This window comes from Giraffa tippelskirchi, chromosome Y (genome assembly GCF_054371585.1).
Source record: "Giraffa tippelskirchi isolate mGirTip1 chromosome Y, T2T-mGirTip1v1.2.pri, whole genome shotgun sequence".
Classification (NCBI taxonomy): Eukaryota; Metazoa; Chordata; class Mammalia; order Artiodactyla; family Giraffidae; genus Giraffa; species Giraffa tippelskirchi.
This window is the reverse complement of record NC_137290.1, coordinates 15017037-15042151: the sequence shown is the minus strand read 5'-3', so window position 1 is coordinate 15042151 and position 25115 is coordinate 15017037. Positions and strand designations below refer to the sequence as shown.

Below are 25115 nucleotides of genomic sequence, written 5' to 3'. Positions count from 1 at the left end.
ACTAGCCACCATACTCAAAGTCCAAGGTCCAGGGTCCAATTGCCCTATTGAATGGTTCCTTTAATGGTTGCTACTAGTAATCCATGCTCTAAAGTCAAAGTGAAAGTTGCTCAGGCGTGTCAGAGTCTTTGCGACTCCATGGACTCAGCAGCCCGTGGAATCTTCTAGGCCAGAATACTGGTGTGGGTAGCCTATCCCTTCTCCAGCAGATCTTCCTGATCCAGGAATCGAACCGGAGTCTCCTGCATTGCAGGCGGACTCTTTACCAACTGAGCTATCAGAGAAGCCCAATCCGGGCAGTAAGGTCAACCTCTAAACTGTATGTCCTATTATGTGATGTGCACAGAATCAGATATGTACGAGTAAGAAGGCTTCTAAGGAGCAAAATAATCAAGTGGTTGCTATTGAAAATATCTATATATGAAAGAGTTTAGAAGTTCCAGGGAAATGTCTTGATTATGAAGCTTGCAGGGAAAGGAAAAAAAAAAAAAAGAAGACAGAGCTTTGCAGGCCCACATTCATTCCATAATTCAGCTCCAACAGCTTAAATAGTATCTATTGCATACACTGTTCTCTGAGGCAGAAAAGGTTAAAGCTTAGAGTTTGGCAACTGGCAATCTGATCCAATTGCTAATCTAATCCACAGACCGGGAGCTGACTGTGACTCAGATCATGAACTCTATTATACTCTTTGCAGCCAAAGATGGAGAAACTTCATAGAGTCAGCACACAAAAGATCGGAAGCTCTCTATGGCTCAGATCATGAACTCCTTATTACCAAATTCAGACTTAAATTGAAGAAAGTGGGGAACACCACTAGACCATTCAGGTATGACATAAATCAAATCTCTTATGATTATGCAGTGGGAGTAAGACACAAACTGAAGGGACTAGATCTGATAGAAAGAGTGTCTGATGAACTATGGACGAAGATTCATGACACTGTACAGGAGACATGGATCAAGACCATCCCAACAAGAAAAAAAAATACAAAAAAGGAAAATGGCTGCCTAACGAGACCTTACAAAGAGCTGTGAAAAGAAGAGAAGTGAAAAGCAAAGGAGAAAAGGAAATATATACCTATTTGAATGCACAATTCCAAAGAATAGCAAGGAGAGTTAAGAAAGCCTTCCTCAGTGATCAGTGCAAAGAAATAGAGGAAAACAATAGAATGGGAAGACTTGAGATTTCTTCAAAAAGTTAGAGATACCAAGGGAACATTTCATGCAAAAATGGACTTGAAAAAGAACCAAAATGGTATGTACCTTACAGAAGCAAAATACATTAATTAGTGGCGACAAGAATACACAGAACTGTACAAAAAACCTTCATGACCAAGATAATCACCATGGTGTGATCACTCACCTAGAGACATGCATCCTGGAATGTGAAGCCAAGTGGGCCTTAGGAAGAAGCACTACGTATAAAGCTAGTGGTAATTATGGAATTCCATTTTTAAATCCTAAAAGATGATGCTGTGAAAGTTCTACACTCAATATGTCAGCAAATTTGGAAAACTCAGAGGTGCCCACAAGACTGCAAAGTGTCAGTTTTCATTCCAATCCCAAGGAAAGGCAATGCAAAAGAATATTCCTTGCTTGGACCTACAATAAACACCACACTACACTTGCTTTCACCACAGCTCACAGTCAGTTGTTTGACTTTACTGCACACAAGCAAGCTCACCCAAGTTTTTTTGGTAAAAGTATTGACTTCTAAGAGTGTGTGTACCAAAGAGTGATACAATAATTTTATTTCAAGAACCAAGTAGACTTATTGATGTAATTTGTTTGTGTAAAATTTCTTGAGGAATGAAATTTTGCAAGTTTCATGTTTGTGGTTTCTATTTAAGTAAGCAGCCTATATTTTCAGTACAGTTCAGTCGCTCAGTCATGTCCGACTCTTTGCGACCCCATGAACTGCAGCACGCCAGGCCTCTCTGTCCATCACCAACTCCAGGAGTCTACCCAAACCCATGTTCATTGAGTCGGTGATGCCATTCAACCATCTCATCCTCTGTCATCCCCTTCTCCTTCCGCCCCCAATCCTATCCAGCATTAGGGTCTTTTCCAATGAGTCAACACTTCGCATGAGGTGGCCAAAGTATTGAAGCTTCAGCTTCAACATCAGACCTTCCAATGAACACCCAGGATTGATCTCTTTTTGGATGGATTGATTGGATCTCCTTGCAGTCCAAGGGAATCTCAAGAGTCTTCTCCAATGCCACAGATCAAAAGCATCAATTCTGTGGTGCTCAGCTTTCTCCACCGTCCAAGTCTCACATCCATACATGACCACTGGAAAAACCATAGCCTTGACTAGATGGGCTTTTGTTGGCCAAGTAATGTCTCTGGTTTTAAATATGCTATCTAGGTTGGCCATAACCTTCCTTCCAAGGAGTAAGCATCTTTTAATTTCATGGCTGCAGTCACCATCAGCAGTGATTCTGGAGCCCAAAAAAGTAAAGTCTGACACTGTTTCCACTGTTTCCCCGTCTATTTCCCATAGAGTGATGGGACCAGATGCCATGATCTTAGCTTTCTGAACGTTGAGCTTTAAGCCAATTTTTTCACTCTCCTCCTTCACCTTCATCAAGAGGCTCTTTAGTTCTTCTTCACTTTCTGCCATAAGGTTGATGTCATTCGCATATCTGAGGTTATTGATATTTCTCCCGGCAATCTTGATTCTAGCTTGTGTTTCTTCCAGCCCAGCGTTTCTCATGATGTACTCTGCATATAAGTTAAATAAGCAGGGTGACAATATACAGCCTTGATGTACTTCTTTTCCTATTTGGAACCAGTCTGTTATTCCATGTCTAGTTCCAACTGTTGCTTCCTAACCTGCATACAGGTTTCTCAAGAGACAGGTCAGATGGTCTGGTATTCCCATCTCTTTCAGAATTTTCCACAGTTTATTGTGATCTACACAGTCAAAGGCTTTGACATAGTCAATAAAGCAGAAATAGATGTTTTCCTGGAACTCTCTTGCTTTTTCAATGATCCAGCAGATACTGGCAATTTGATCTCTGGTTCCTCTGCCTTTTCTAAAACCAGCTTGAACATCTGGAATTTCATGGTTCACGTATTGCTGTAGCCTGGCTTGGAGAATTTTGAGCATTACTTTACTAGCATATGAGATGAGTGCAATTTTGCGGTAGTTTGAGCATTCTTTGGCATTTCCTTTCTTTGAGATTGGAACAAAAACTGACCTTTTCCAGTCCTGTAGCCACTGCTGAGTTTCCCAAATTTTCTGGCATATTGAGTGCAGTACTTTCACAGCATCACCTTTGACGATTTGAAATAGCTCAACTGGAATTCCATCACCTCCACTAGCTTTGTTCATAGTGATGCTTTCTAAGGCCCACTTGACTTCACATTCCAGGATGTCTGGCTCTAGGTGAGTAATCACACCATTGTGATCTTCTGGGTCGTGAAGATCTTTTTTGTACAGTTCTTCTGTGTATTCTTGCCACTTCTTCTTAATATCTTCTGCTTCTGTTAGGTCCATACCATTTCTGTCCTTTATTGAGCCTATCTTTGCACGAAATTTTCCCTTGGTATCTCTAATTTTCTTAAAGAGGTCTCTAGTCTTTCCTGATCTATTGTTTTCCTCCATTTCTTTGCACTGATCGCCGAGGAAGGCTTTCTTATCTCTCCTTGCTATTCTTTGTAACTCTGCATTGAGATGGGAATATCTTTCCATTTCTCCTTTGCTTTTCGCTTCTCTTCTCTTCCCAGATATCTGTAAGGCCTCCTCAGGCAGCCATTTTGCTTTTTCGCATTTCTTTTCCATGGGGATTTTCTTGATCCCTGTCTCCTGTACAATGTCACGAACCTCTGTCCATAGTTCATCAGGCACTCTGTCTATGAGGTCTAGTCCCTTAAATCTATTTGTCACTTCCACTGTATACTCATAAGGGATTTGATCTAGGTCATACCTGAATGGTCTAGTGGTTTTCCCTACTTTCTTCAATTTAAGTCTGAATTTTGCAATAAGCAGTTCATGATCTGAGCCACAGTCTGCTCCTGGTCTTGATTTTGCTGACTGTATACAGCTTCTCCATCTTTGGCTGCAAAGAATATAGTCAATCTGATTTCTGTTGCAGCTGTGATGGCTCGGCGCAGAAGCGAGGCAGCTGCGACGGCTCAGAGCAGAAGCATGGCCGAGAGGAGCTAGGCCGGGCCAGGGGCCGGGAGCTGGGGTCAGCGGCCGAGAGGGGCTAGGCCGGGCTGGGGCCGAGGGGCCAGGGGTGGCGGCCGAGAGGGCCTAGCCAGGGCCAGGAGCCTGGGGCGGCGGCCTACAGGGCCTAGGCTGGGCCGGGGGCTGGCGGTGGCGTCCTTCAGGGCCTACGCCTGGCCAGGGGCTGGGGGCCAGGGCGGCGGCCGAGAGGGGCTAGGCCGGGCTGGGGTCCGGGGTCCAGGGTTGGTGGCCGAGAAGGGCTAGACCGGGCCGGGGGACGGGTACCAGGGACGGCAGCCGACAGGGGCTAGGCAAGGCCTGGAGCCGGGGGCGGCAGCCGAGAGGGCCTAGTCCGGGCCAGGGCTCGGGGGCCGGGGGGGCGGCAGCCGAGAGGGGCTAGGCCGGGCTGGGAGCCGAATCCAGCGGCCGACAGGGGATAAGCTGGGCCTGGGGCCGGGGGCGGCGGCCGACAGGGCCTAGGCCAGGGCGGGGGCTGGGGCTGGCGGCGGCGGTGGAGGCAAGAGGAATTACCCAAGGCCCAAGGTAAGAGAAACCCAAGTAAGACCGTAAGTGTTGCGAGAGGGCATCAGAGGGCAGACACACTAAAACTAAAACTACAGAAAACTAGCTAATCTGATCACACGGACCACAGCCTTGTCTATCTCAATGAAACTAAGCCATGCCGTGTGGGGCCACCCAAGATGGATGGGTTATGGTGTAGAGGTCTGACAGATTGTGGTCCACTGGAGAAGGGCATGGCAAACCACTTCAGTATTCTTGCCTTGAGAACCCCATGAACAGTATGAAAAAAGAAAAAGAAAAACACTTAGAAGTAGAATTTGTTATACAAGTAGAATTTGTTATACAAAAGGAGACAATATAACTGATACTACAAAAACAACAAATTATCAGAAGAGACTACAACAAACAATTATAAGTCAATAAAGTTTAGAATCTGAAATCCATGGACAAACTCTCAGAATTTCAAATAAGAAGAAATAGAAAATATTAGCACAGCTATTAGAAACACTAATATTGAAAGTGTGATGGAAAAATTTTCCAGTAAACACAATTAAAGCCATATGGCTTTCCAGGGAAATTTTATGAACCATTGAGAGAACTGCTAACATTTAAGCTTCTGAAACTCTTCCACAATTCTAAAGTAGAAGGAAAACCCAGAAACTCATCCTACAAGGTCACCATCACCCTGATACCGACAGCAAGATAACACAGAAAAGGAAAGTTAGAGACCAATATCACATAGATGAACAGAGTCAAACATCATTAACAAAATGCCACCAAAAAAATCCATCAATCCCTTAAAAGGATCGAACACCATTATTAAGTGGGGTTTATCCAAAATATGCAAACATTCTTCAGTAGCTGCATATCAATATATATTAAAGGATTAAAACTACATGATCATCTCAACAGATGTTGTAAAACCTTTGACATGATTTAACAAGTGTTTGTGATAGAAACTCCCGAAACTGACCATAGCAAAAACTACCTCTACTTAACAAAGGCACACAGATCAAAACTACAGTGAAGTATCACCTCATACCATTCTAAATGCCCATCGATAAAAACAAATCCACAATAGGGGGCTTCCCTGCTAGTCCAGTGGCTAAGACATCATAATCACAATGCAGGTGTCCCAGATTTGGTCCCTGGTCATGGAACTAGATTCCACATGCAGCAAATGACATTTGTCACAACCAAATAAAGAAGTAAATATATGTATATGTATATATATGTATGTGTGTGTGTGTATAATTGTGTAATAATATATAAAGGAGATGGTATAGAGAATAGGGAATCCTCCTGCCCTCCTGCACTATTGTTAGGAATGTAAATGAATGCTGCCCCGTTGCCTAACATTATGGGAGTTATTTAGATAACCAAGAATAAAACTACTATATAACCCAACAATCCCACTATTTGGTATAAACTCAAAGGAAACTATAATTGAAAAAGATATGTACTCCAGTAACCATTGTAATGCCATTTATAATAGCCAATAAAGGGAAGCAACCTTAGTGCCCATGGAACGAAAAATGGATAAAGAAGCTATGTTACATATATAGGACGAAAAATTACCCATAAAAAGAAACAAAATTGGATTATTTGTAGAGTTACAAATGAATCTAGAGCCTATGATGCAGTGAAATAATTCAGAAACAGAAGGACCAATATTGAATATGAAATCTCTAAAACAGGTACTGAAGAATCCGTTTGGAGGGTAGAAAGAGATGCAGTCATACAAAACAGACTTGTGAACACAGAGTGGGATGGAGAGAATGGAATGATTTGAACAAATTGCACTGACAGATGTAAAATACCAAATATGTAGTAGGTAGCTAATGATAGCTGATGTAGTAGATAGCACTTCCTGCTCAGTGCTATGAAGTGCTTTAGTGGAGTGTGTTGTGGGCTAGGGGAGCAGACCCCTGAGGGATATGGGAGGACTGTTCAAAAGGGAGACTCAGCTATATTCACGAATAACTGATTTATTTTGCTGTGCAGCAGAAATAAACACAGCATTGTATATTTATTATACTACAAATTTTAACCATTTTCTTTCAAGTGAAGATAGAAAATCAGTCCTCGGCCAACTTGTGCAAGTGACAAGAAAAGCATCACAGTGTGTGTCATGGAAAATGTGTAACCGGGACTGCCTTAGTATGTATAGACAAAGAAAAAAACAAACAAACAGAAACTTAAAATACAGAGCTAAGTTACCCAGAATAAATTCAGGCTCTACACTTAGGTGTCGCTTCACTTCACCCTTGTCATTGTTTCTAAAAGTAAAGAAAATGTTTTTTAAAATAATGTAAACATGTATGGTTATATGTTTTCGTAAACTTATGTCACAAATTTATGAAAACATAAATTCCCTCAGGTTTTAATAAGTAGTAGCAAGCCTTTGAGTTTCAGAACATTGCTAGGTAGGAATTAGTAAACATAGGCTAAAGCTGAGATGCTGCACAAGAATTTCCTTTTTTAAAATTTTTTTTTGCAATTCTAGAATGTGTGCTAATGACTGAGAAAACTGCATAGCCTAAAAGTGACTAATTATGTTTTCTTCATCAGGACTTTCTTTTTTTTTTTTTCTGTTGGTACATATTTTATTGCTTCATTTATTTTTGTTGCTGAGCAATATTTCATCCCATAGATGATACCACATTTTATTTATACATTCATCAGTTGATGAACATTTGGATTGTTCCCACTTTTTAGCTATTATGACTAATACTGCTATGATCCTCCTCTTGAGGACATATGTTTTCATTAACCTTGTATATATTCCTAGGAGTGGAATTGCTGGATTATGTGGTAACTCAATATTTGGACTTTTGAGTAACTGCAAGTCTATTTTTTTTAGAGGCTGCATCAATTTCCAATTTCTCCACATCCTCATCAACACTTTTTATTGTCATATATATCGTATCTCCATCATAATGAGCATGAAATGGTATTTCATTGTGGCTTTGAGTTGCATTTCTCTGATGACTAATGATGTCAGAGCATCTTTTCATGAGCTTGTTGGACAACTGTACATCTTCTTTGGAGAAATGTCTGTCTAGATTCTTTGCCCATTTTAAATTGGGTGTTTGTCTTTTTTTATTATTGAGTTGTAAGAGTTCTTAATCATATTCTAGACTTTCATCCTAAGAAGGTTTTAATCACGTGGAGCAACTTCTTAAGTAATGCAAAAAGACTGCTCTGAAGAAGGATCAGAGGAGCCAGGTTTTACAGAAGTTTTGGTACAATGATCAGGTATGGAGATTGTGCAAATATTATGGTTAACGAAATAAAATCAGAACACATCAAGTGAATGGATTGAGATATTTTCTACCTATGGGAAGATGCAAGAATCTGGGCCCTTTGAAATAATTCCTTTGTTAAGCACCTTAACTATGCTGGGAAAGATTGAGGGAAGGATGAGAAGGGAGCGACAGAGGGTGAGATGGCTGCAAAGCATCACTGACTCAAAAGTCATGGGTTTGAGTAAACTGGTGATTTGAAAGGCAAGGGAACCCAGGGTTCTTGCTGTACATGGAGTCACAAAGAGTCAGACAAGACTGAGTGGCTGAACAACATCAAAAAATTGGTATTGGCAGTGCTTGAGGGGCTTTGTCATTATACATGGGATGATAAGTGAGACTGAGGATAATTAGAAAGAACACAACTCTTGTCGGTTTCCTTGTTTCCTTCCCTCAAAACATACTTCTCACAATGTTTTTTGAGACCTTTGCAGAGAAGGAGAACTCCCGAGGTGTCATGTGGCATCCTGAGATGGAAACCTTACCCTATATGCCACTTGGATCTACAACCTTGGTCTTAGGCAGAAGCAGGCATTGTCTCTAAATATGTGTTAGAGCTGCCCTTTTTTTTTTTTTTGTACGTTTATTTATTTTAGCTGGGGGCTAATTACTTTACAATATTGTAGTAGTTTTTGCCATACATTGACATGAATCAGCCATGGGTTTACATATGTTCCCCTTCCTGGACCCCCCTCCTCCCCATCCCATCCCTCTGGGTCATCCCATTGCCCCAGTCCTGAGCATTTGTCTCATGCATGGAACATGGAATGGTGTTCTGTTTGACATATGATAATATACATGTTTCAATGTTATTCTCTCAGAACGTCCCACCCTCACCTTCTCCCTCAGAGTCCATAAGACTGTTCTATGCATCTGTGTCTCTAATTCTGTCTCGCATATAGTGTTATCATTATCATCTTTCAAATTCCATATATATGCATTAGTATACTGTATTGGTGTTTTTCTTTCTGGCTTATGTGTTAACAGTCATGATATGTGATCTTAAGGAAGGGGTGAGAGGTAAACAAACTTATAGCTTCTCAATCAATCTCTGTAATCCTGGGAGAAGCATCTTTGACTTGTGCATCCTAGTCACCCTTAGGAATGCTTGCAAGGGATTACATTACTGAGCATGGATGTAGGCAGGAAGCTGGATCCATTTTGACTTTACCACTTGCCTTTTCTGTGACCAGACCATTCCTCTTCTCTTAATGTCACAGTTTTTTCTTCAGATGAAGGTTGAGCATTGTGTGTGTGAATGCATGTGAAATCCCCTACTGGTGAGTGTGCAGCCTCCTATAGGAAGGTAGTATCCTATTACAGGAAGGCCCGGTTGAAACTCCAGGCCTCTACATGGCCTTCTTTGCTACTGCCATATTAGAGGCTGGGTGTTTTGTTACTGCCAGACATAATAGATACTTAAGGTCCCACTCATCTTTTGCTGGGCTGATTGGGAGAGTTTCAAAGTTTTTAATTATGTTTGGATGGAGTAGCTTGGGTATTATTGAAATGTTTTCAACCTTTGATGCATCCGTTTATCTTGCACTTTGAAAAGAAAAAGAAGACTTTTGAATGAGCATTTTAATTTGTACCTGTTTATACTTTTGAATGAATTATTTCTTCAGCAGAAATTTCTAACATAAAAGACCAAAAGAGAGCTCAGACATATACTCACAAACACATTCTTAATCTGATGTACACACACACGCACAGTCACAATCTTATATGCTTAAACACAATTACAAAAAGAAAAGAAAACCCAAGGACTCACTGAAGGACACCTATGAACTTCCCAGAGTTTCTCTGATACGTTTCTAGGCTTAGTTTTGGAAATTATTTTGTACTTGAATGATTTCTCTCTAGCGACTTTTTAAATCCGAATGTTTTAAAAGATATAACTTTGTTGTGCATTCCATGGGATCTTGAAATGTTTTGCATGTAAGACTATTCTGTGATTTGCTAAAATGAAAATAATTTGTAGGGTAACAATACTGAAGTCATATTGACCTATTTAGGTCCTGCTGTTACACATTTGCTTGTTACATTGTAAACATCCAATTTTATCCTCTGATCATCTCCCATCAGTTTTTCTACTTCTTGTCTCATCTTCTGTGTTTAATTCCCTTAAATTTTGTTCTCACTTTTACTATTTTAGGCACCAATTATAAAATAAATAAGTAAAGGAAAGAAAATTGAACTCTTGTACAATATTTCCCTAATGTATTGAGCTATTTTCTCTATCAGCTTTTGAGAATTAAAGGTACTGATATGTTAAAGCCATATGGGAATTGATCAACAAGGTAATGTATCATGTAACCAGGCTTCCCGTGGTAGGGGAATTGAGGGACAATTTAATAATACGTTTTCAGGAGGGAACAAAAACAGTAGCTTTTCCACACGATATAGTGAATGGCCTTATGCCTTTTCCCAGTTACCACAGAGCACTAAGGGAATTAATCCTGTTCTTTTTGAGAAGGACCTGCCACACAAAGCAGAACAGGAAAGAAGATAAAAGGGGGTGAGAAGGAATAATCAGTAAATGACAATGAAATAGAAGACGTGATTGCTTTAAGGTGCTATTTCTCAAAGCATGCAAATTTCACTACAAAGTAAGATGCCTGAAATCGAAAACAAGACCATTGGATTTTGGGCTTGAAATGACAACGAAGGACACCAATTTCAATAACTCTTATAATGGCTACAAAATGCTTACCTCTCTAAAGCATAGTATTCTCAGCCAAATTCAATGAAAACTTTCAGTGAAAGAAGAAGAGTGTGCTGTGTGGACACCTCCCTTATCTACACAAATATTCCACAGCTGTCACTGTCCATTAGCCCCAAACATGAGAACGGTGAACTTTAACTTGGTGTTGTCCTGTATGGGTTACCATACCAGAACAGGGCCATGACTTAACATTGCCACCACCGTCTAAAGGAATGGCCACAAAGTGGAGATTGCCAAGATCCCGAGGTAGTGTTCATGAGAGTCTGCATAGTCCAAAGGCAGACACTCTGCTCATCGTATTTCGTTGTGAACTATATGAAGGATCAGCCATTGATTTTGATCCCTCCTTACTCCATTACTCTTATAGATGATTGAAATGAATGATTCTTTTTTGTTTGTTTGTTTGTTTTTTCATAAGTATCTCTATAACTACTACTGAGTTTTAGGGAACTGCGGCCTGAAACAACATGCTCAGTATGGGTTCTTAGAGACTGTAAACTTCATAAGAGCAGCAATCATTGTATAATTTGAATTCCCACATTTGACATTCATGTAAATATAATATATATATTTCTCAACTGGGAAAATTTTCTCAGTAAGTAGGAAAGGCCAATTATGATAATAGTGCAGGTTGTAGGCTGTTGTAGAGTAATGTATATAGCATTGGATTGGTGATTACTTTTCATTATTGATAATTCAGTAAGTACTTACAAAATGTCATTTGCAGGGTCTACGTTTTAGCTGATGTGAAAGATACATAAAGAAAAGGGGGTAGACCCAAAACACATTGAAGCCCTGATACCTGTGCTCACCTTGGTAGGAGGGCGAACAGAGGTTCCTTCCAACGTCAAGAAAGAGTTGAGGCAAAATTGTGAGAAGGGGCTTAGCACATCTGAAAGCAGTGTGTGTGATTGTAGCTCCAGAAGCAAGGTGTAACAAAACGATAATGAAACTACTACGGAAAACAAATATCTTGTCCTCAAAGAACTTAACCATCCTGAGATGCTGCAATCACCACAGGAATTTATTTTGTCGTGAGGGAACAGATAAACAAAATATAAATATTCATCAGGAAATATAGGGTGGAATCACCGTGGCAGGAAATAAAAGTATGCTTTAAGGAGAGCAGAGCTAAAATGACACTATACAATACCACTTGTAAAATATCTATCTTGTGCTGAGCATTGTCCAGTCACTGATTATGTCCTGTAATGTTTGGTATCACAGTGACGGTATAACGGTTATCCTAATTTTGGACATGCTACAATATCTATATTTTCAAGTATGAAATGAATTTCTATAATGAAGACACTCTCCTGTCTAATGTCTTAAGACTCTGCTGCTGCTAAGCCGTTTGACTTGTGTCCAACTCTGTGCAACCCTATGGACAGCAGCCCACCGGGAGCCGTTTTGCAGGGAATTCTCCAAGGGCAAGAATACTGGAGCGGGGCACCATTTTCTTCTCCATCTTAAGACCCTCAGTTCAGTTCAGTCACTCACTCGTGTCCGACTCTCTGTGACCCCATGATTTGGAGCACGCCAGGCTTCTCTGTCCATCACCAACTCCCGGAGGCTACCCAAACCCATGTTCATCGAGTCGGTGATGCCATCCAAACATCTCATCCTCTGTCGTCCCCTTCTCCTCCTGCCCCCAATCCTACCCAGCATTAGGGTCTTTTCCAATGAGTCAACCCTTTGCATGAGGTGGCCAAAGTATTGGAGTTTCAGCTTCAACATCAGACCTTCCAATGAACACCCAGGATTGATCTCTTTTAGGATGGATTGTTTGGATCTCCTTGCAGTCCAAGGGACTCTCAAGAGTCTTCTCCAACACCACAGTTCAAAAGCATCAATTCTGCGGTGCTCAGCTTTCTTCACCGTCCAACTCTCACATCCATACATGACCACTGGAAAAACCATAGCCTTGACTAGACGGACTTTTGTTGGCAAAGTAATGTCTCTGATTTTAAACATGCTATCTAGGTTGGCCATAACCTTCCTTCCAAGGAGTAAGCGTCTTTTAATTTCATGGCTGCAGTCACCATCAGCAGTGATTCTGGAGCCAAAAAAAGTAAAGTCTGACACTGTTTCCACTGTTTCCCCATCTATTTCCCATGAAGTGATGGGACCAGATGCCATGATCTTAGTTTTCTGAACGTTGAGATTTAAGCCAACTTTTTCACTCTCCTCCTTCATCTAGAGGCTCTTTAGTTCTTCTTCACTTTCTGCCATAAGGGTGGTGTCATCCGCATATCTGAGGTTATTGATATTTCTCCCGGCAATCTTGATTCCAGCTTGTGTTTCCTCCAGCCCAGCGTTTCTCATGATGTACTCTGCATATAAGTTAAATAAGCAGGGATACAATATACAGCTTTGACCTACTCCTTTTCCTATTTGGAACCAGTCTGTTGTTCCATGTCCAGTTCTAACTGTTGCTTCCTGACCTGCATACAGGTTTCTCAAGAGACAGGTCAGATGGTCTGGTATTCCCATCTCTTTCAGGATATACCACAGTTTATTGTGATCTACACAGTCAAAGGCTTTGGCATAGTCAATAAAGCAGAAATAGATGTTTTTCTGGAACTCTCTTACTTTTTCGATGATCTAGCGGATATTGGCAATTTGATCTCTGGTTCCTCTGCCTTTTCTAAAACCAGCTTGAACATCTGGAATTTCACGGTTCACCTATTGCTGAAGCCTGGCTTGGAGAATTTTGAGCATTACTTTACTAGCATGTGAGATGAGTGCAATTGTGCGGTCGTTTGAGCATGCTTTGGCATTGCCTTTCTTTGGGATTGGAACGAAAACTGACCTTTTCCAGTCCTGTAGCCACTGCTGAGTTTTCCAAATTTGCTGGCATATCGAGTGCAGCACTTTCACAGCATCACCTTTGATGATTTGAAATAGCTCAACTGGAATTCCATCACCTCCACTAGCTTTGTTCGTAGTGATGCTTTCTAAGGCCCACTTGACTTCACATTCCAGGATGTCTGGCTCTAGGTGAGTGATCACACCATCGTGATTATCTGGGTCATGAAGATCTTTTTTGTGCAGTTCTTCTGTGTATTATTGCCACCTCTTCTTAATATCTTCTGCTTCTGTTAGGTCCATACCATCTCTGTCGTTTATCGAGCCTATCTTTGCATGAAATGTTCCTTTGGTATCTCTAATTTTCTTGAAGAGGTCTCTAGTCTTTCCCAATCTATTTTTTTCCTCTATTTGTTTGCACTGATCGCTGAGGAAGGCTTTCTTAGCTCTCCTTGCTATTCTTTGGAACTCTGCATTCACATGAGAATATCTTTCCTTTTCTCCTTTGCTTTTCGCTTCTCTTCTCTTCCCAGCTATCTATAAGGCCTCCTCAGACAGCCATTTTGCTTTTTTTGCATTTCTTTTCCATGGGGATTTTCTTGATCCCTGTCTCCTATACAATGTCCTGAACCTGTGCCATAGTTCTTCAGGCACTCTGTCTATCAGGCCTAGTCCCTTAAATCTATTTGTCACTTCCACTGTATACTCATAAGGGATTTGATCTAGGTCATACCTGAATGGTCTAGTGGTTTTCCCTACTTTCTTTAATTTAAGTGTGAAGTTGGCAATAAGCAGTTCATGATCTGAGCCACAGTCTGCTCCCGGTCTTGTTTTTGCTGACTGTATAGAGCTTCTCCATCTTTGGGTGCAAAGAATATAATCAATCTGATTTCGGTGTTGACCATCTGGTGATGTCCACGTGGAGAGTCTTCTCTTGTGTTGTTGGAATAGGGTGTTTGCTATTACCAGTGCGTTCTCGTTGCAAAACTCTATTAGCCTTTGCCCTGCTTCATTCTGTACTCCAAGGCCAAACTTGCCTGTTTCGCCAGGTGTTTCTTGACTTCCTACTTTTGCATTCCAGTCCCCTATAATGAAAAGGACATCTTTTTTGAGTGTTAGTTCTAGAAGGTCTTGTTAAGACCCTACCTACACCTTATAGAATATCATGTAAATGTGAATGCACTAAGGTATGTACTGTGTAGGTGCACTTTTTAATTTTATTTGTATGTCTTCCTGCACCCGTACCATCCTCATTTAGACACCCATTCATTTCAGCAGGGATGATTTCCCAAATCACTTTACATCCATTACCTCTTTTCCCTTTGTTCTCATTTTCTTGCTTAGAAACAATAGATTCGGTGCCATTTACCTAGGATGCCTAACGGATGTTTTCTTGAACTGAAGAGTTTATAAAAGAGTGCAGAAAAATAGCCAGACATTGAAATAAAGCCTTAATTTACTCTTCATTGTTTCAAAATAGAAAACAAAACTGTGCAGATGAACGTGTAACTTTATTGTTCAAATACAAGAATTGTAGGTATTTGTTGACATCTCCCAACGTAAATTTTAATCTTCATTAGGTTCCATAAGCTGATACTTATTTGATAGGTCAGTTTTAATTAGCATGGTTTTCACATAAGGAATATAATTGATGAATTGACTTGAAAGAGCGGAGGTGGGTGTATAAGCGATCATTGGCACTGGGGACCTTGAGTTGCCTCTCTGTTGCTGGTTAGGAAAAGGACTGTCATGGGCTGACATATCGCTATACCTGCCTGGAAATGTAGAAGGCTCCACCATCAGTCCAAAAGAACTGCTCCGAAATGGAGATAGAATGTGGTTCTGAGAAGTAGAGGTAGCGATAGTAGCAAAGTCCTCAATGTGGCCATTTACTTGATTGAGTGTAGGTGCTATGGGAGTGCCAATAAAAACGCTCAACTGGTTTAAAAGAGCAGGTTGATCTACCACATTCTGTTCTGTTTGTCTAACTGATATTGATGATGGAGAAGATAAGTCACCCGGAGAAAGGGTGCTTGTTTTAGGGACTATCTGGCTGGTATATGTCTTTTGTGTGAAAGGCACACTTAAACTTGTGGAAGCTGAAAATGGACTCTCTCCACTAGTTTCAGGATGAAAACCAGAGTTACGATCATCTATGTTAACCCTTGCTTTTACATGCTTCTTCTTGTAATCTCGAACTAATGAAGATTTTGGAAACACATTGTTAATCCCAACTCTTCTTTTCATTCTTCCTAAAATTTGGGGATAACCTCTTTTGAAATTTGGATTATGGTAGACCTGTACCTAAAATCAAAGGATACAATTATTTCATTTTTTTATACACCAAGGTACCCTTGAAAAGCAAAGCTAAACTATAAAAATGTATTCCTTTAATGATACCAATTAAAGAGCATCAAATAAAACGTCTCCATTAGTAGTTTTAACACCTTACATGTTAGAAACAGGTATGCTCCTCAGTTAAAAAAATATGTTGTTATATATACAGTAAATACCACTTAAAGTAGCTTGAGGACAAGTATCCGGTTTCAAGTTGCTAGGAGAGTATGTTAAATATCAAATATTTTAACCTCCAGCTGTTCTCAACTTCAAAAAATAAAATGTTTTCAACAATTTTCTATCTCAATTTTAAATTCAGTTTTAGCTATATATGTGAACATGCTTTGTAAGTCACATGAATTAATCTTACATATTACCAATAAGTGGAAATTTTGGAATTCTATCTCAATTTTAAATTCAGTTTTAGCTATATATGTGAACATGCTTTGTAAGTCACATGAATTAATCTTACATATTACCAATAAGTGGAAATTTTGGAATACCTTGCTCAAAAGAGAGACATTGCTTTCTTCTTCCAGAAAGTCAGGTAGTGAAGCAGATCTTTGATAAGTTTGTCGCTTTTTACTAAACCCATAAAGGTTAAGCTGGCGAACTAAACTTTTCATACTATCAGTTTTAAATATCCTGAAAGGGACCTTTCTTTCCAAGACTGCTTTCTTAAAGAGTTCTTCATTGATCACTATAGAAGTGCCACTCTCATCCCACCAAATAGATTCAAACTGTTCACTTTCAAGTATAGTCCAGAGTTTTTGTGGAAAAGTTAGTGAAAGAAAATCATTCAACTCATTTGTTTCAGAGACAGAAAATATGTAGCATGGCCTTTTTATCCCAACTTCCTCAGACAAAGCCTGAAAAGCATATTCTTCAATCATAGATCTCAAAACTGAGTCCCCAGTTAGTGTGTAATCACACAAAGAAGATCTAATGGAGGTTTTGGAACCAGTTGATTCATCTTTAAGAGGCACATCTTGAATTTCTGAAGGAATATGTGCCATCTCAGAGAAATCTTTTTTCAGATACTTTCCTCATTTGTCTGATTTTACACACTCCAACTTCAAATGCTGCTTGGCTGGCATACACAGATAAACTCTCTAGACCATCAACATGGTTCTCAAAGTCAAAAAGCTGTGACATCACAAAGTCACTGGTCTCCTAGCAACTGAAGGGTAGCTCTGACATCATAAAGTCACTGGTCTTCTCACAATTGAAGGGCAATGTTCAACCAGTGTTTACTTCTACATCAACTTAAAATAAAGGTTGCTTACATAAATAGTAACCAAAAACATGAAACCTGTAAAATGTCATTCCTAAAGTATTTTTACACAGAAAAATCACATCAATAAATCTACTTCGTTCCTGAAATAAAAGTGATTGATCACCCTTCTATACACATTCTTAACATTCAGACTGTTACCAAACCAAACATGGGTCTGCTCACTTTGATGCAATAATGTCAATCAACTGACTGTGGGGTTCAGTGAAAGCAAGTGTACTGTTTTTTGTATGACCTTGAAGAGAAGTGTTTATATTACTGCGAGTAAAATAGGAACTTAAATTAAGACTCATTTTACTCTTATTTTTTTCAAAATAGAAATTGGCAATATGAAGATGAATATGTAACTTTATTCTTCAAATAAGAGAATTGTAGGAATTTGTTGACATCTCCCAACATTAATTTTACACTTCAATATCCTCTATAATCTGACACCTATTTGGTAGATGAGTTGTCTTAGGACAGTTTTCAAATAATGAAGATGGTTGATGAGTGGATCTTGAAAGAGAAGCAGCAGATGTATCAGGGATCTTTGGCACTGAAAAAAATAAATTGTCTGACTGTTGTAGTTTAGGAAAAGGATGGTCATGGGCTGACATATTACCATACAAACCTGTAAAGGTAGAAGGCTCCATCCTCAGTCCAAACTAACTGTTCTGTAATGGAGATATGTTATGGTACAGAGAAATAGAAGTAGACATAGCTGGAAAATTTTCACTGGAGCCATTTAATTTAGTGTAGTGGCTATGTGTAGTCCCGTGACAAATGATCAACCTAGATTGTTGGATGGGGAGGGAGATGGGAGGGTATTCCCAAAGGGAAGGGATATATGTGCCTGTATGTTTGATTTATTTTGAATTCTGACAGAATACAGAAAAATTCTGTAAAATTATTCTTCAATTAAAACAACGACAACAACTAAAGCAGCACCAGATTGCTGTATCACAATATGCTTCTGTGTCCTAACTGATATTTATGATGGAGAAGAGAAATCACTTCAAGTTCGGGCACTTGTATCAGGAGCTCTCTGGATGGTAGAAGGCTTTCATAGGAATGGCACACTTAAACTTGTTCAGGCTGAAAATATACACTGTCCTCTAGTTTCAGGATGAAAGTCAGAGTTTTGATCATCCACATTACCCCTTGCTTTAACATGCTTCTTATAATCTCAGACTAATGAAGATAATGTAGAGACATTTTTATTCCCAACTCTTCTTTTCATTCTTACTAAATTTGAGGATTACCTCATTCAAAATTTCGATTATGATAGAATGCAACTAACATCAAAGGAAAACATTTATCTAGTAAATTTTTAAACTCAGGCAAATCAGAAAAACTAAGAAAAATCGATTCCTTTAATCATAAGAAGTTAATAGCATCAAATAACCCCCTGTATTAGTATTTTTAAAAACTTACATAACAGTAAAAATTATTCTCCTCAAGTAAAATATGTTACAAATCTCCAGTAAATACAACTTTAAATGGCTTCATACTTGTGTCTTGTTCGAAGTTTTTCTCTCTCTCTCTTTTTTTTTTTTGTGAAAATGTAATTTCAAGCCTGTTTATTAAGCTGGCAAAACAATTGCCACACCCAAGAGAGTAAATGAACTATTTGGTATAAGTTTCAGGCTGAACAATTTCGGTCCTCTTGCTCAAGGCTATGCCATTACCTTGCTCATCTTCTGTTATTCTTTCTATAATAAGAGCTGGATTTCGAATATCTGATGAGACCTTCAGCCATAAAATTGCAACTGTAAAGTGTTTAAAGATATTGTTCTAAGAAAGCAGCTGCTATCTTTACATTGGATAAAATTTTAAAAATTAAAGTTCCAGTAGCAAAGGAACATATCTGAACAATATTCCTAGTGGTCAACTACTTAAATTTGGGATACAGCTACTACCTTTTTTTAGAAAAATATATTACCCTTTAATGGGTAAAATAGATGCAAAATGCACAGTGCATAGGTCATAATCAGGCTACTCTAGATAGCCTAACAATGAAAGTCAATGTTGTATACATCAGAATATCTTCCCCATACCTCAATAGGTAAAATTTTATTTCATCACTAACTTTTTGTTCCAAATATTACAATAGAAAGCATGGATGAATCAGATTTCTGTCCCTTCATACCATGGTGGTTCAGCTGCCTGCCCCCTCTCCATGTCATATCTTCTTGGTATTGTCATCCTTTGCATTTGCCTAGTTTCCATATTAGGGGGGGAAAAAAGAAAAACCCGATATCTTGAACAGTCTTAAGACATTACGTTAATGTCAAAGTATTTCACAGGTTGGGTATTTTATCAACATTTCACCAAGTTTTCACAGAATCATAGTAAACACGATTTCAGTAGGAAAATTAAAATCATCAGTATTACATAAAATGAGTAGCTATTGTGTTAGAAAACATGTAGAGAGTAATTTCTTATCTTAAACACTGAGGGAAAACAAAGTTACAAGAAAACAATAGTTGTCACTAATTATACAGAAACATTTGCTAAACAGTACATTTGAATAGTCAGTATTACAAGAAATAAGATCATGGCGTCTGTTCCCACTAGTTCAAGGCAAATAAAACGGGAACATGCAGAAAAAAATGAGAGATTTCACTTTCTGTGGCTCTAAATTCATTGCAAATGGTGACGACAACCTTAAAATTACAAGACAGTTGCTTCTTGACAGAAAAGCTGTGACAAATTTAGAATTTTTTTAAAAAAACTAAGACATGATTTGGCCAGTAGAGGCCAATAGAGTCACAACCACTGTCTTTCCAAAGACATGTACAGGTGTGAGAACACCAAAGTATTGTTTATTTTCAACTACTCTGCTGTGGTGGCCTAGTGAGAGTTCCTTGGACTGCAGGAAGATCAATCCAGTGAGTCTTAAGGTGATCAGCACTGAAGATTCATTGAAAGGTCTGATGCTGAAAATAAAGCTCCAAACCTTGTCCATCTGAGGCAAAGAGCTGACGCATTAGAACAGACACTGATCTTTAGAAAATGTTGAAAGCAGGAGGAGCAATAGGTAAGAAAGGATGAGACATTTGGAGAGCATCAGCGATTCATAGGACATGATCTTGGGAAGTCTATGGGAGATGGTGAGGGACAGAGACGCCTGATGTGTTACAGTCCAAGGGGACACAAAGAGTCAAAGATGACTTAGTGGCTGAAGAACAGCAACACTTCAGTTAATAAAATGGCACTTGCATATTGAAGTTTGATTCCAAAATATCAGAGGAATAGGAGACAAAGACCACTCTCTCCCCAATGAGTTCATCTAAGGATCAACTACACATGGAAGAACTTTCAGAAAACAAATTGTGAACACGGTTGACTGGCCCAAGATACCGAGAAAGTCAAACATGTCTTTTCAAAAGGAGGTAGACAAAATAAAAGAGGTATAAAAAGAGACAAAGTATTTAGGGGCTGAGGCTGGTCTTGGAGAGGATGTTGTAAAAGAGTAGTAAACCCTCTGAGAACAGTGACAGTGGAGAACTCTGGGATCACATAGAGCAACATAATCAAGGGAAAGAAAAACAAAAACACATGTCCTTAAGTGAAACTACCAGCAGAGAAGAAGCTCAGATGCTCCTGTCCACTGTCATTGAGGTGGACCTGGGAGGGATATCTGGGCTGTATCATCTTCCCTATGGTAAAGACCCAGCTTTAATGCTCTGAGGACAATCTGACAGAGGTGAGGTGATGTAGCAACCTAAACCATGGGTATACTAGAGACAAAAATGCAAAAAGGGGCCGTTCTTGAGAGAAGTCTCGAAGGCCACATAGAGAAAACTGACACACTCACAGCACAAATATTACACATTACAGATATCAAAGGTGTGTAACATACTTAACATTTATGGCCTTTTTCTCCACGGAGGCAGAGAGGAATGTTTGGACCAGTGAGAAAAGAAAGCAAGATGCTGCTGTTGTATTAGCCTCTGAGAAAACATCTCCCTCCAAGATCTGAGCAGGCTACCAGTTGCTAATCATGTCTTCATGCATTCATGTACAGTTTACATAGGAGAGAAGGGTCAGAGCCTGAGTTCAGCACCCCTCCAGAGACACACACACTCTTGCAATTTGTCCTGATGGCAAAGCCAATAATAAAGAAAAGTTACATGTCTCTAAATCAGTTTAGTTCAGCTCAGTCACTCACTCATGTATGACTTTTGCAACTGCATGAGTCGCAGCATGCCAGGCCTTTCTGTCCAACACCAACCATGATTCAAAATCATGTCCTTCTAGTCAGTGATACCATCTAGCCATCTCATCCTCTGTCTTCCCCTTCTTCTCATGCTCTCAATCCTTCCCAGCATCAGGGTCTTTTCCAGTGAGTCAACTATTCGCATGAGGTCGCCAAACTATTGGAGATTCTGCTTCAACATCAGTTCTTCCAAAGAATATCCAGCGCTGATCTCCTTTAGGATGCACTGATTGGACCTTCTTGCCATCCAAGGGACTCTCAAGAGTCTTCTCCAACACCACAGTTCAAAAGCAATTCTTCAGCGCTGAGGCTTCTTCACCGTCCAACTCTCACATCCATACATGACCACTGGAAAAACCATAGCCTTGACTAGACGGACCTTTGTTGGCAAAGTAATATCTCTGCTTTTCAATATGCTATCTAGTTTGGTTACAATCTTCCTTCCACGAAGTAAGCCTCTTCTAATTTCATGGCTGGATTCACCATCAGCAGTGATTTTGGAGCCCAAAATGATAACGTCTGACACAGTTTGCACGGTTTCCCCATATATTTCCCGTGAAGTGATGGGACCAGATATCATGATCTTAGTTTTCTGATTGTTGAGCTTTAAGCCAACTTTTTCACTCTCTTCTTTCACTTTCGTCCAGAGGCTCTTTCGTTCTTCTTTGCTTTCTTCCATAATAAAAGTTGCATGTCTCTAAATCAGTTCCGTTAAGCTCAGTCCCTCAGTCGTGTCTGACTTTTGCAACCATTTGAATTGCAGCACGCCAGGCCTTCCTGTCCATCACCAACTTCTGGAGCTTATCCAAACTCATCTCCTTCGAGTCAGTGAAACCATCCAGCCATCGCATCCTCTGTCGTCCCCTTCTCCTCCTGTACCCCAATCCTTCCCAGCATCAGGGTCTTTTCCAATGAGGCAAATCTTCTCATGAGGTCACCAAACTATTGCAGAATCAGCTTCAACATCAGTCCTTCCAATGAACACCCAGGACTGATGGCCTTTAGGATGGACTGGTTGGACCTTCTTGCAGTCCAAGGGACTCTCAAGAGTCTTCTCCAACACCACAGTTCCAAAAGCATCAATTCTTGAGTGCTCAGCGTTCTTCACTTTCCAACTCTCACATCCATACATGACTACTGGAAAAACCATAGCCCAGACTAGATGGACTTTGTTGGCAAAACGATGTCTCTGCTTTTTAATATTCTATCTTGATTGGTCATAACTTTCCTTCCAAGGAGTAAGGGTCTTTTAATTGCATGGCTGCTAAATAGCCTGGAGTTAAAACTCCCTGTAATGTCCTCTAAACCATTCAATGAAAAACAAAGAACTGTCTCACCTGAAAGAAACATAGACATTAAGGCTGTTATACCCAGCTCCAAGTGGGTCTAGCCTCTGGCCGATCTCCAAAATTCCTTGCTCCAGCCATTTAAGAGATGTCTACTCAAAACAACCTTGGAGAAGAACAGGCCCCCTTAAGAGAGTAGCTTTCCACATATATGCCTATATATACTTACTCTTTTCTTGGATTAGTGCAGCAGCTCATTTATCTTACTGCTGCCCCTTTTTGCCTCATTAAAGGTGACCTGTTCCTATGAAGTGCCAGTCTCATTATTTTTCTGAACCTCACCTTCTCTAACTCCCTTACCCTAAAAACAAACCGAGTGGCTGGGACATGATAGATACTTAAGATGCATGGCCTATATTGGACAGTGCCTTGCCTGCCACCCAATTGCCTGAGAAACTTGGACCTGGGAGGGAAACAAAGCACATAGTCGAATGTGGTCAGTGCCCTTGCACACCACCCGAGAACTTGAGTGGCTTAGACTTGGGACATGCGTGAAACAGAGGGCCCACTTTGGACAGTGACCTCGCGGATCACCTGGGAACCTGAGCAAGGTGGACCCAGAAAGTGCATGTCACATTAGTCAATAGCAAGCCCACTTTGGTGGCCCATCCACCTTAAGCACCCCACATAACCCAGTGGTATTTGTTTTCAGTGTCCTCCCCGTCTCCACCAGCACCACCACTGCACCGCTGAGCAAGTGAGGTCGAATAACAGCCTTCTGTCCCCTCGTGTGATGGTGCAAACTACTGCTGCTGCTTCTGCTAAGTCGCTTCAGTGTTGTCCAACTCTGTGTGACTCCATAGACAGCAGCCCATCAGGTTCCCCCGCCTCTGGGTTTCTCCAGGCAAGAACACGGGAGTGGGTTGCCATTTCCTTCTCCAGGTGCAAACTAGTCATAAGTAAATTAGTCATGAAAGAGAGCTGCAAACTGAAGAAGTAAGAATAATCAAAGAAGGGCAAAGTACCCCAAAAGTTACAGGTGCAACAAATGGAAGCACTGAAGTTAATGCAGAAACTGTGTAATCCAGAGACAACAATAGCTTTTGACAACAAGTAGAAGGAGGACAAAGAGGCTATCTGACACTGGTCTGACACAACAAAGCTCAGAGCAACTTTAGAGAAATTGTTAGACTATTCTCTATTATTTTCATGTTTTGTTGTTGTTGTTGTTGCTCTTTATCATTCCCTTTACTTTCATTTCTATACACTACATTATAATTTTGAGAATGACTTTGGCTTCCATCTTTCTTCCAGTATTTATAGTAGTTTAAATTCTATTCTAGGTACTTAATCTTTGCTTTTTGATTTTTTTAAATCAATGATTATACCTTTAGGAATTTGATCTTTAGAACTGATTTCCATTTACGGATTTAATTCCTGAGTTGACTGTACTCTTCCATTTTTACTCTCCCTTTTCTCCTCTTAGAAATCTTTATCTCCCTCCTCAACTTGTTCTGCTCTGTATAATTCTATGAATCCCTTTGACTGTTTTTGGCTATGGAGAACTGCTTCACCATCAACCTTGGGTTTTATCTTCTGTTCTGTGGATGCAGAATTCTTGATGCTACTGTAACTCAGGGACCAAAACCCAGAGGCCACGAGGTCAATTCCAGATCTTTAGATCATTTTTGAACCTCTGACATCAGTGAACATTAAACGAGAAATGCATCCAAAAGTTCCCATGCCTACATGGAAATCAAGCCCTAAGCTGAAGCCAGTAATTTCAGTGCACGACAACCCACAGCGATTCTTCAGCAAAGCTGAAACACAAAAATAAATATTACAAAAGGTGCTGCATGAAGCCATATCAAAGTCACAGACACCACAAAGCACATTATAGGACAATTGATTGCACTTCAGAGAGAAGTGATCAAGCTCCACCTGACAGACCACAGGAACAAGATCCCCCAAGAATTAAACCTTGACAACTTACAGGTCCAATCCCACCCACAAAGATCAGCTTCCACAGCAAAGTGGAGTCATAGCCCTCCAGCCTGCAGAAAGGGGACCCAAACCACAGGATCTAAACAAAATGAAATGGGAGAGAGATATGCAGCCGGTGAAGGAACATGATAAAAACCCACCAAAATAAACAAAGGAAGAGGAGATAGGAAGTCTTCCTGAAAAGGAGCTCAGAATAATGATAGTAAAGATGACCAAAAGCTTGAACGCTAAATGGAGTCACCAGTAATTAGAACCGGGGGCCCACACTGAGAAGAAATAAACATATTTACCATGGATCTATAACGAATAAAGAAAAGTCAAGCAGTAATGGTCAGTGCAAAAATGGAGATTAACAACACCCTGGAAGGAACCAACAGTAGAATAACTGAGAGAGAGAAAGAACTATTAAGCTGGAGGTAGAAAAGAGGAAATAAACGAAACACAGTGTGGT

At 40.0% G+C, this 25115-nt stretch overlaps 1 protein-coding gene across 1 annotated transcript; it reads right to left on the bottom strand.

Annotated features, from left to right (window-relative positions):
• Nucleotides 1–15031: 15031 nt before the first annotated feature.
• Nucleotides 15032–17026, bottom strand: LOC145537798 (heat shock transcription factor, Y-linked-like). The gene is made up of 2 exons (XM_081568665.1): nt 16380–17026; nt 15032–15843 (listed from the first exon to the last, which is right to left on the bottom strand). The coding sequence occupies exons 1-2, from the start codon at nt 16890–16892 to the stop codon at nt 15106–15108; spliced, it is 1251 nt and encodes a 416-aa protein (XP_081424791.1). The 5' UTR covers nt 16893–17026; the 3' UTR covers nt 15032–15105.
• Between the last annotated feature and the right edge of the window lie 8089 nt (nt 17027–25115).